This window comes from Argiope bruennichi, chromosome 2 (assembly GCF_947563725.1).
Source record: "Argiope bruennichi chromosome 2, qqArgBrue1.1, whole genome shotgun sequence".
NCBI lineage: Eukaryota > Metazoa > Arthropoda > Arachnida > Araneae > Araneidae > Argiope > Argiope bruennichi.
This window is the reverse complement of record NC_079152.1, coordinates 41,958,600-41,971,533: the sequence shown is the minus strand read 5'-3', so window position 1 is coordinate 41,971,533 and position 12,934 is coordinate 41,958,600. Positions and strand designations below refer to the sequence as shown.

General features: G+C 33.1%; 1 protein-coding gene across 2 annotated transcripts in view; it reads left to right on the top strand.

The window, feature by feature from the left end:
* LOC129962093 (calcium-activated chloride channel regulator 2-like) overlaps positions 1 to 12,934 on the top strand; it is a 53,748-nt gene that overhangs the window by 27,838 nt on the left and 12,976 nt on the right. For both annotated transcript variants that reach the window (XM_056075814.1, XM_056075815.1), the window contains exons 8-11: positions 4,895 to 5,194; positions 6,716 to 6,910; positions 8,023 to 8,148; positions 9,874 to 10,003. In XM_056075814.1, the coding sequence (XP_055931789.1) occupies positions 4,895 to 5,194; positions 6,716 to 6,910; positions 8,023 to 8,148; positions 9,874 to 10,003 (751 nt within the window). The remainder of the gene's footprint in view (positions 1 to 4,894; positions 5,195 to 6,715; positions 6,911 to 8,022; positions 8,149 to 9,873; positions 10,004 to 12,934) is intronic.

Genomic DNA, 12,934 nt, shown 5'->3' with positions numbered 1-12,934 from the left:
AAAGAATTAGAAGAGAAAATAGAAGTAAATGGCAAAGAAAGTAGCGTCCTTGCAATTGCACAAATGATTAAAAAGTTAGAAGATGCCATTTTTGTGTTGGCTTCATTTCTGAAATTTGTTCCGTCTCAAGACTTCGAAGAAAAGATCAATGAATTGGTGCCAGTAGGAGTTTTGCTTTTCACAAAGGAGCTCTCAGATCTCTATGCTGAGAAGTTTTTCCTAACTGTTCAAGAACATGTTGAGACATACCTGACTCGCCGTGAATACACATCTTTCGTAGAACAAGAATGGCCTCCAACCGGACCAATTCATGATCCTAAAGGGTATTTTGATGAACTGGATTATTTTGAGGAAGAAATTGATAAAACATTACAGAAAGAAGAGGAACAAAAGAGATTAAAAGCAAAACCTGGTGTATTTTGGTGGACAGTTAAAACTTCAAAATAATCGAGTGCTTAAAAATATACTAGACGTATGGAATCCTGTAATATCCGTTCTTCATCCAGGAATGCCAAACTATTCCATCACCAAAACATTAAAATGACTTGTAGGAAACACGCCGGCAATGGCGCGATATGATTTAGAGGTACACAGAATTCCGAATGTACAGAATTATCCATAAATAAATAAAGGTTAAAATATTTTAACAGTTTGTCTAGATTTAAGATTAATGTACGATTTCTCACGAAGTACGTCAAGAAACCGCTAATGTCCCCAAACTCGCCAAAAGTCCGCCATCTTGGTGAATACCAAAAATGGTAACACACGGATCTTAGGTTTATCTAGATTTAAGATTAATGTACGATTTCTCACGAAGTACGTCAAGAAACCGCTAATGTCCCCAAACTCGCCAAAAGTCCGCCATCTTGGTGAATACCAAAAATGGTAACACACGGATCTTAGGTTTATCTAGATTTAAGATTAATGTACGATTTCTCACGAAGTACGTCAAGAAACCGCTAATGTCCCCAAACTCGCCAAAAGTCCGCCATCTTGGTGAATACCAAAAATGGTAACACACGGATCTTAGGTTTATCTAGATTTAAGATTAATGTACGATTTCTCACGAAGTACGTCAAGAAACCGCTAATGTCCTCAAACTCGCCAAAAGTTCGCCATCTTGGTGAATACCAAAAATGGTAACACACGGATCTTAGGTTTATCTAGATTTAAGATTAATGTACGATTTCTCACGAAGTACGTCAAGAAACCGCTAATGTCCCCAAAATCGCCAAAAGTCCGCCATCTTGGTGAATACCAAAAATGGTAACACACGGATCTTAGGTTTATATAGATTTAAGATTAATGTACGATTTCTCACGAAGTACGTCAAGAAACCGCTAATGTCCCCAAACTCGCCAAAAGTCCGCCATCTTGGTGAATACCAAAAATGGTAACACACGGATCTTAGGTTTATCTAGATTTAAGATTAATGTACGATTTCTCACGAAGTACGTCAAGAAACCGCTAATGTCCTCAAACTCGCCAAAAGTTCGCGATCTTGGTGAATATCAAAAATGGTAACACACGGATCTTAGGTTTGCAATAAAAAGTTGTCACGATTTCATTTCTCGAGTATTCGTCCTAAAACAATCGAACTGTGATGACAATGCATTAATACTAGGTTTACCATGAGTTGGCATATACCTATTTCTACCAAAGCAGTCAAAATGATCCGTTTCGGTATTAGAAAAAATATAAATTGACCTATCTGTTATGAAGTTAAAGAAGAAAAAAAATTATTTTCGATATATTTGTTGAAGTGTGGTGTGATGAAATGCAATTCCTCTGTGTTTATTTACTAAAAAGGGTGTTTATTTCTTAATCTAGGTTTTTAAGACCATCTATTCCTTTGCCATCATATTCTACCAAAACACTGACTCACACATCTTCTTACTGACAACTTATAATAGCTTCTATCTGCCTGACTTTCGTCTTCGTCTTCTTGCTTCTTATATACACACATTTTACTAACACATATTTATTTCTATATTTATGCCTATATCTATGAGCGTCCTTATCAAGCTGTTACATATTTAAATATAAATGTATGTATTCTCAGCAATATTTATTCGAAAAGTCAAAAAGCAAGACCCCTTTGGTAAAAGTAGGTATACTATATACATTCCTCCGAAACTGAAAAAAAGAAAAGGATAAGATTTGCGATTATATGTCTTATAAATGTAAGTAAAAATTAATAAAAATATTATCATAAAATACGGCAATAATTTTCTTGAAGAAAATTAACGAAAGGTTTTCTCAGAGAGGTCAAAATGACCCTTGATAAACCTAAGGGTTAATATTTAAAGTCTAAACTGAGGATTAATGTCTGATTATCAAAATTGAATTATTTGGGGTGATTTTTTTCAAATGTTATCTCAACTTTTTTAATTGGGTTTATAAAATTATTTGTTACCATTTCTTGTGGCCATCTCTAAATTGGCGAGCTTTTGGCGTGTTTTTGGTAGGTTGGCATGATTTTGTCGGGATTGTCAAGAAACCGAACTCTCACCTAATGAGTTGACCAACATTTCAGCTTGGCATAATGTGAAAAGGAAAGACTTCAGATTAGTGTTTGGCTTTTCGATAAGCATGTCACATAATCGTGCCAGCTTTCCAAAAATCTCTAGAAAAAATCTGTCATTTTAGATGACTGATAACAAATGGTTTTTAGGACTGAATAAAAAATTAAAAGTCTTATATAATGCGAAAAATTGCCCGAAGAAATTTCAACTTTATTGGATGAATATTAATCAGGCCCATGAATAATGCATTATGCCATGTTACTGAGTTATACGGATGATTTCAAGTATTTTTCCGTTACCAGTATTTGCCACGGCCGGGATAGCATGGTTGGTAGAGCGTTGGATTCGCGTCCCTCGAAATTCGAGCCCTGCCGGCCAAAGATTCCCCGCATGCTTGGTGGATGACGCGCGTATAAATCTGTCGTGGTCACAAAGTCCTCCATGTCGAGAGTAATACCACTGGGGGTACTGGATCAGGGGTGATCGTTTTCTGATTCAGGTCTAAATAACGATCTGTGGATGAGTGAATGAAAGTACGCCCCGTAAAAAGAGTTATGACGTGTGTGTAGAGCTAAAGTCGTTCTCTTGGCCCTAGATGGCGCTACTATAGAAACAAGAGGCGCTATCCCTCAGGCTTAAATCGGCTGTCCTCGAAGAGCGGGCTTATCCATGACAAGTGCCATAAGAAACAACAACAACATAAATACTAGTGTAAAAAGTCTGCTATTAGCATCATGCACAGAAATTCTTGACCTTGAAATTGATTAAAGAATTATCGTAAGGACTGCTTATTAATGTATTTGGCATGATTTTTAGCTGTCTGTTTGTAGGCTAACAGAAAAAATCTGAATTAAAGATCTTACTGCAAAAAATATTTATAAGTTTAGTTTAGTTATATTAACGTCCCGTTTGAAGCAACACTAGGGCTATTTTGGGACGGACCTCATAATTTTGAACCGCGGTCAGATGACGAGGACGAAACCTGAGCTGGCACCCCCCTCTCCACACCACACCAGCGGGAGGACGTGTGGTCAGGACGGATTTAACGTGCAATAGACCCCTTTACACGACGGTTCTTCGGTGGAATCGGGTCTCGAACCTGAAACCCTCCGGTTCCGAAGCCGAGACCTTACCACCAGGCCACCGCTCTCCCCCCCCCAAAAAAAAATATTTATAAAGTGATTTTTCAAACGAATGAAAGTGTTTTCTATTTTATTTTGTCGTTATAAAATTCATAAAATAATAATGATAAGATTTTAAAGCGCAGCTGGATTGTACCAATGCCCAAAAACTCACTTAAGTCTTCCATTATGCATGGGCACAAAAATTGCGACAAACACATTTTTTAGATTACTATAAAAATTGACATTTGGTAAAAAGTCATGAAAAACATCCACCTTTGATGAGAATGTCTTATTCATAAATCGAGCCTATTTATCCATGAAAATTTTGATATTTTAGAATTTACCCTGCTCTATTTTTTTTCTTATCTTTTTCGAGTTTTATTTAGAATTTTCTTTCATTCTTAACTTTTTAATTTAAACTTTTGGGTGTGGTCCAATTTAAAATTCTATAAAATAACCGTTTCGATTCCATTGAACTTATTAAAAGTTTCAGTTAAGGTGGAATATGATTGGCATAAAAGTTTAATTATCAATTAAGATACTTACTGTTGCCTGGTTTTAAAATAGGGTCTGTTTGCCAAAGCTTTTCTTTAAAAAAATGATTTCTTGCCAAATATGGTAATTTAGACAATTTTATGGCTGTCTGATTTGTAGATTTTCAGTGAGCTTTTGGATGATTATCATGATTCCTTGGTGAAAAGAAGGACAATGTTACCGTAAAAGTCTTACTAATTCTGAAACATGTAGCAATCTAGTGTTAGATTGTACGGGAAAACGGGAAAGCACAGGTAACAAAGAACAGCAAAGCGTACAAAAAGATATTACGTGCAAATTTCAACAGCACATAAACTGGCAAAAATCGATAGTAATCAACTGCAATAATGAAAAAGAGCCCATAAAGTACTAAAAAAAAAGCTTTGGAAATTAACAATCTAAAGTGAAAGAGAATTCATTTGATTTCCCTTTATAGTGTTTTCACTCTCCGTAAAAACTCCAGAAAAAACTTTTATCTTATTTTCTAGAAGAGATATCGCACAATTCATCTATATTCGAGAACTTTCATTTGAATCGGCAAAATTATTCTCTTCCACTATGGTACTTATCGAAAAGGGAAGCTATATTAACGATTTGTAACAAAGCAACGATTTGTAAAAAGCATGAAAAGGGAAGTTTTGCGGTCTATACTAAATTTCATAAATCAATTCTTTGCACATAATAATGCCTTTTCATTACTTATATTTTTAGGTCTTGCTACAGAACAGTAAAGTTGAGGAAGGTTCAATTTTTTTAATAACGGCCTCTCCACTGGAAGATAATTTTGAGATTCCGGAAGAGGTGCAAAAAGCCGGTATCTGTCTTAATGTCCTCAGATTTCTCGATGAAGGAACTGAAGATACGAGCTACGAGTCAATAAAAGGTTCCTTCCCCTGTTATTCGTATGAGCCATTATCGATAAGTTTGGATAATTTGGAAATTTACAGTTCTCTGTCCCACTTTTTGAAGAAACCTGTACCAGAATTAAATGACAATTTTGAAGTCAAAACAGTAAGTATTGAAAAATAAAATTCTATTCTATTTTCTATTCAATTCTATTTCAAAACCAAATTCTATTAAATTTTGAATGAAATACATTCACAGGAAAGCTGTCCGTCTCGATGTCCGAATGCAAATGAATATTATATATAAAATACTCAAAAAGCTAGGTGAATATAATTTGGTACGCGGATTTAGCATCTGAAGTGTAAATCTGTATAACAAATTTTGAGCGAAATCAACCGAATGATTTACCATTTGTTGGTCAGTATTTTTGTATGCATATAAACACAATAAATAAAAAAAACGCAATAGTTTAAATAAATAAAATTTGGCATATGATTTTAAGACAAAAATTGTTGCTCTGATTCGAAAATAAGCCATCTAAAATGCCTTCTCTTCACTATGCTACAAAGCACAAAACGTTCATGCGTGGAGTTCGAAAAATTAACCTAAGATCTTTTGTAGGTAATAATTTCGATAAATCTTTCCGACAGGTTCGTTTGCGAAATATGTAAAGAGACTTTAATCGTCAAAACAATCTACTTTTGCCGAATCGGACCCTGTTTAAGATTTTCCTGACTTCTAAATATGCATTTTCAAAGTTATGTCTGTCTGTAGGTGAAAAGGACAATTTCTAAATATTTCGAGAGAGATGATTGAAATTTGTTGTTTGGTTTTTACTCAAAATTGTAGTTTCTCTCAAATTTTGAATGAAATCCGTTTCTTTTATTGGTTTTTCAAGTGTAGATAAAAATTATACTAACAACAAAATGCAAAAAAACTAAACTAACTACAAAACGTAAAAAAACTAAAAGGATAAAATTTGACCCATAGTTTTACCATATGAAATCCAGTGCTTACCGAATTTTGAGCAAATACTCTAACGGTTTGTCCATCTATCCATCCATACTTTCACATGTATGTAAACACGACAATTCGAAAACGCAGGGACTTGCATGAATGAAATTTGGTACAAAATTTGCATCTAAAGTACAGACCCTTATTAAATTTTAATTGAATTCTATCAAAAGGTTGACCGTTTGTCAGTCTGTATACAAACCGACAAAAGTTCAACTCAGTAATGAAACAAGACAGATGAATGAAATTTGGAATGAATAGTTCTAAGTTAAATATCAGTTTCAATCAGCCTTAAAAATGGCGTAAAAAACATATACGGTTTTCTTTATTTTATATAAAGTAAAAAAACACATTTATTAAAATATTTTATTAAAAAAAAGTCGCGGGAAAGTTCCGGGAAGACCAAGTTGCTGTTTTAGTTGAAATATTGTCTTACGTCTTTTAAATGATGCTAATTTGTTTCAAATAAGTAAGAGAAATTCAAAAATATGCTTGTTTCTAATTCGTTTTAATATCATTACTTAGAAACTAACACTAGTTTAAGTTTAGTTATCTAGGATTAAAAATAAAATAAAGCTGAATGAACCAAGCTTAAATATTTTCGTACAATGATGTTACAGACTATAGGTTTACATGTCTTTTTTTTTCCTTCTTTTTTCTATTTTCCTTTAGATTGTATCCGGGTTAATGTCTGCGGACTTACCTGTGACAATTTCTCCAAATCCAACGGCATCAAGTTTCACTTTGTGGACCGGTAAAGATGTTAGACCCAAGAGTATATTGTGCAAAGCAGATGAAAAAAACGTAATGCTGACAAAGGTCATTGGAGCAAACCAAATTGCGTCTTTTAACATCAATCCTATGGATGTAAGTAATGTTTGGTTGCTTAGTAAAAACAATTTTTAAACATTTTAATTAATTTATCCCATGCAAAATTGTACAAAAAAAAAAAAAAAAAAAATTACATTCAAAACTTTTTTTACGAGCACTTTGCAAAGCGAGTGATTCGCATAACGAGCAAAACAAAATGTAAAAAAATTGCTCACTTAACAAGTGATTCTCATAACGAGGGGAAAAAAAAAAGTAAAAAAGTGACTCGCTTAACGCGTGATTCACATAACGTGCAAAATAAAGACCCTAAAATAATAATAAAACCTTGTCATATTTTTTATTTTAATTATTTTCTAAATTTTAATCTTTAGCTCAGAACTCATAAATACAAATATAATATAATAATAATTTCTTAAAAATTTTTTGCCTTCAAATTCACTATTAGCTACAAACATAACGTATGTTATCAAAATTATTTGTATCATATAAATATACAAAAATATATTAAAAATTTTAAAAATTTCATTTGTGTAAAATGAATCTTTCTAATAAAATGCTGTAAAAATGTAATAAAAATTATGTCTAAAACAAATAAAAAGTGGAGTAAAATGAAGAAACTTTTTTATTTTAATATTTTTTTTTAAGTTTTAATTTTTAAGTTAGAATTTAACACTATAAATGAACTGGAGTTTTGTTATCATTTCATTATTCAAATTTTCTTCCAGATAGCGTATATTGGTTTGTATGAATCTATGAAGTGATAACCAACGTTTGAAAATACTGAAATTGGGTACTGTTATCAAGAAAACACAGTTATATAAAATTTTAAAAAAGAAAAAGCACAGCAAGGAAGTAAATGGAAAATTATTTACACACATGAAACAAGTTAAACTAAATAAAAGTGCTTAAAAACAAACTAAACTTTGTGCGTGTCTTACTAGACATTAAGTTTATAAATTATATATTGAAATTTATTTTGCATTTCGTTTAATGAAAGCTGAAATCATCACCTTTCATTCCCTGTTTTTTTTTTTTCTAGATTGATATTATCTGTAGATTAATCATCACTTTCCATTCCCTTTTTATGTTTCTAGATTGATATTACCTGTAGATTGATCATACCTTCCATTCCCTTTTTATTTTTCTAGATTGATATTACCTGTAGATTGATTGGAGGTGATCCCATTCTGACAGAGGTCCAGATGACGACACAAAAAGGAAACTATTTCACTTTCGATATCTGGATTCATGACGTATCTACAGCTGAAAAACAGGTAGCTTCGATTTTAGAAATTTATTTTTATTTTCTGGCATACGAAATACCATTTTATTTTCTCATATACTAAGTATACAAACAAAAATTATCGTAATCGTTACAAAAAAAAAAAAAAAAAAAAACTTTTATTTCACATTTTTTTTGAGTTCGGAAAACACATCTTTGGAAATTAATTCTATATTTATATTGTAACATTCTCCGTTTCCCTCACCTGATAATTGGCATTCCGTCCATATGTACTGTCATCTATTATCCCCCTCCACATTGTTAAGTGCCTTCGGACTGCCAGATGGCAGAACCTCTTCGCCAGTAGAATCAATGTATCTGGTCATTAGTTGTATCCAGATAAAGAACTGCAGATGTGCGTTTCGTCGTTTCAAAGAGATCCACCACATCTTCAAGAAAGAAGAGCGTCAAACCATCTAGATGTTAAAAAAAAATTGCCATTATGAAGGGACTATAATTAACATGTGTTTGGGAAGGGTAAGCTACAAACAGGAATCATTAATGGACATTCCTACGGTCAACTGAAGATCCTTGAGGAAGCATTGCTGAGCAGCTATTGGGTGATAAGGAGCACAAGTGCATCAATGAGAAAATGAGAGGCGGAGATTTGACGGAAATAAAATGCGGTATTGTTTGAAAAGAAAGAAGAGAGCTGTGAGAACGGTTTTAAGGAGGAGTCAGAGAGACGTGAGTGTTGGAAGGTGTTGCTGATTTTGTGAGAATGTCCGTGCGATTCGAGATTCTGTGTTAAGATCCATCCGATCGGTAAAGATCAGCGGATTTCTGGAACTACCCATGGAGTAGCCTGTTAGTTTTTGTTTGTGTGTGCGTGTGTGTCTATTCTCCGAATTGTTCGAGGAATTATCTCATGATTAATTTTCAATTTTTGTGTGCATCTTGTAAAAATAGTAATCTAGACGAGAACAAGTTGTTCTTGTGTACATTTAAGGCTGTAAATAAACTGGAATTGTTTTCCACGCTACTCTCTTATTTGATCGGTCAGGATAAAGGTATTACAATGAGAACACAATATCTCAAATCTCTTTTAAACAGACAAATGCAATTTGGTATATGACCTTTTCTCCAGTTGTAAATTTTTATTAATTTTGGAACGAAATTCATTTATAGGAAGTCTTGTTGACCGAGTACAAGTAAACAGGAATATTGGAAAACATAAAAAAAAAACTAAATGAATAAAATTTGGTACACAGATTTAGTATCTAAAGTGCATCCCTATAAAATATTTAATCAAATTCTAGTATTTAGCCGTCAGTCGGTCTGTCCTTGGTATGCGATCATGTCATTATGATTATATCATTGTGCCAAATTTTTTTAATCAGTCAGAAAAATTCATCGAATATGTATATTCGGTAATATTTACTATATTACCGAAGCACACAAATCTCATATGCGGAACTCTGAAAATAAAAATGTGAGCACTCATGTTGTTCACCGCCTAGTTCAAGGCCTACAAATTTTAGAGGGGCGGGGAGGGGGAAATTATATCGTTACTATTGAATATTCAGTAAAATATCGAGGAAACCATTCTCGCCTACTTTGAACTGCGGTGTGTTAGTTACTTTATACGATTTGATTTTGAATAACTCTGTTTTAATTACGAGGATTTCTTTATTTAACTATTTGTAGCTTTAGTATAAGTATATAAACTTATCGAATTAAACCAATTTCTCTGTTTTTGTATCTTTTTCTCCTTTAGCTTCCTATTATCGTCTACGCCAAAATTTATTTCGGCGGCTACCCAGTTCAAGACGCCAATGTGGAAATGGTCGTCACTTCAGAAAATAACCCGGATGTGAACGTGAAAATGCTTGATAACGGACGAGGAGGTGGGTCAGGAATTGTTTTCATTTGTTAGAAATCTTTATAGCTATTATTTTAAATTTTCCTTACAGCTCTTTATATTTGAGAATTTATCTATTTCTTGGCTCTTGTTTATTATACGGTTTAACACCTTTCACGTAGGTGATACTAACGGGTTGCCAATGTCAAGGCGGTCGTTATTTGCCGGTGACATCAACACGGTGCCATTGGCATGTCATTACTAGATGCCACATATGCAATTCTTATCAAAAGAAACAAATATCCACAAATTTCACGTACAGATCTTACAATATATTTGATGGACTGTTTTGCCACCAACAATAGCACGGCACGTAGATGATGTGTTATTCAAATTATATATAACCGTCTGACTTCTAAAAAAATGAATATTGAATATTGAAATGAGTTATTTAAAGACTGGATGAATGAGAATGCTGAAATGACTGTTTTCTTGTTTCAAGGATGTGATAAATTCCTTATCCCTCCTTGAAAAATCCACAATCACATTAATATTCTCAAGAGACTGCTGATATACAAATAAAGACATTACTATTCCTAGAAAAAAAAACCCCACCTATTTCTTCTCTTCTGTACTTCTAAATAAATCATATTAATGAAAGATATATGCGTCTGAGATAACCAATTAATCATATTTAATAAAAGAGGACGTAAATTCAATCATGAATTCGGTCGTTGGCCGTGTTTTTCATGAACAGACACTTCGGGCACTTCATTATTGAGAGTTAAGAAGATGCTTGATGTTTAGAAATACTGCAATAATTGTAATAATTAAGTGAACTTAATTAAACAGATTGCAATTCAGATCAATTACATTTGACAAAATGTTATTATTTGTTATCGTAAGATTGGTATTTCTTACAAATTTATTTATTTGGAAATTAGGACACCGATCTATCTGCGATATCTCTCAAGCAAGAGACCTAAGGCAGCTGTTTGAATTGCTTAGTCAGAAATCTGCCATTGATTCTTAGAACAGAATATTAAATATTCTATTCAATGTTATCTACATTGAATTACAATTATGTTGTTACTACATTGAATTACAATGTTATCTACATTGACAATTATGTGAATTAAACTTCATATTCATCACAGAATTATAATTAAGTTCTAATATTTGCCTACGAGAAAAAACACTGCATGTCAGTATTTTAGAATCTGAAATAAGGAAATTTCACTTTATGATTTAAATGTAAAATGAATAAAAGCAAAATTTTCTTTCTTTATAATATTGTTTAAATTGTAAAAGATGTATAATTGAATATTTTAGAATAGATATCATTGTAGGGAATTAGGAATCTTCCCGAAAAACGGTAAAAATCCTTTACTGAAGTCATCAAGTAATTTTTAAATAACGTTGAAAATATCTCTGGGCAACTCTTGATCCTTTGAAATAGGAACTCAAAGAATACTGTTGTGTTCATTTTAACGTTGGAAAAAGTTTTCATCTGGCTCACCATTTTTTCTCTCCCGCCTATGAACCTATAGAGAAAGTATTATAACCATCAAAAAATTCGAATTCGAGATTTTGAGAATCTCCACATAACCAGACCTATCTGAGTTCGAAAAATACATTTTTGGAATTTTGTCTGTCTCTTTGCGACAAAGATAATTAAAAAAAATTGCTTAGAGCTAGACGGATATAATTTGGTGTACGATCTCAACATTAAATATGTATATTTCTGTTAAATTCTGAGCAAAATCCGTTCAGATGAAGTTTGATTGTCAGGCTGTTTGAATATAAATGAATATGATAACTACAAAACAAAATGAGCTAGATGAATAAAATTCAGCGTACAAATTTAACATCTATAGTGTAGATACCTGTCAAATTTTCAGCCAAATCTAACAACGGGTTGATTGTCTGTCGGTCTGTACTTTCAAACGATAGTTCAAAAATTCAAAGCTTTAAATATATCAATTTTGGTACTTGATTTTGTGACAAGTGCAGTTCTTTGTCAAATCTTTGTTTTAATCGGTAGGAAAAACGTGTCTAAAACACAAATTCGATTTTTGGATACTATTAACGCATGTCAGGGATTAATCGCCAAATAACTCGCCAATGATCATATAACAGATTTAGTGAAAATGCTAAATACACGCCAAAAGTTAATATTTCTTAACTATTGTTTAACCAATGAGACGAGTTCTCTGATATAACACTTTTATTAGAGAATATGGGTGAAAGTTTTAGGGTGACCCCCCCTGGTTATTTTTTCTCGTACTACACAACAATGAATGCCACTATCTGATGAAATTTCTGCCTTTGGCAGCCGTGAAATTCAATTATCATTTGCACAAACAGCTGTTGTTTTGCAAGACTACCAATTGTGGCAGAACAAATATAACTTACTTTTTGAATGCTTATTTTAAATCTGCACAGTAAAATTACAGATATTTATAATCATGGAATTAAGTTTATCCACAAAATGTTAATTATTAAGTTTTAAATAAAAGCTCATCTTCAAAATCACCATACGGTATATCTCTTACACTGGCCCGTCTTCATTATTTTCAACATTTTTAGTAGTTTCTTTCGATTTGGTTATATTAACGTCCCGTTTAAAGCAACACTAGGGCTATTTTGGGACGGACCTCGTAATTTTGAACCCCGGTCAGATGACGAGGACGACACCTGAGCTGGCACCCGCCTCTCCACACCACACCACACCAGCGGGAGGACGTTTGGTCATGATGGATTTAACGTGCAACAGACCCCCTTACACGACGGTTCTTCGGCCTTACCACCAGGCTACCGCGGACCCCGTAGTTTCTTTCGAACTTTGAACTAAATCGTCAATAAGATTTCCATTGATATGTCTGTCTCTCCGTCCCTGTGAGCACTCCTTTACTTCAAAAAGAGAGATACGGAACTGCTCTGAATTAATCGAGATTTGATAATAAATTTTATCCAG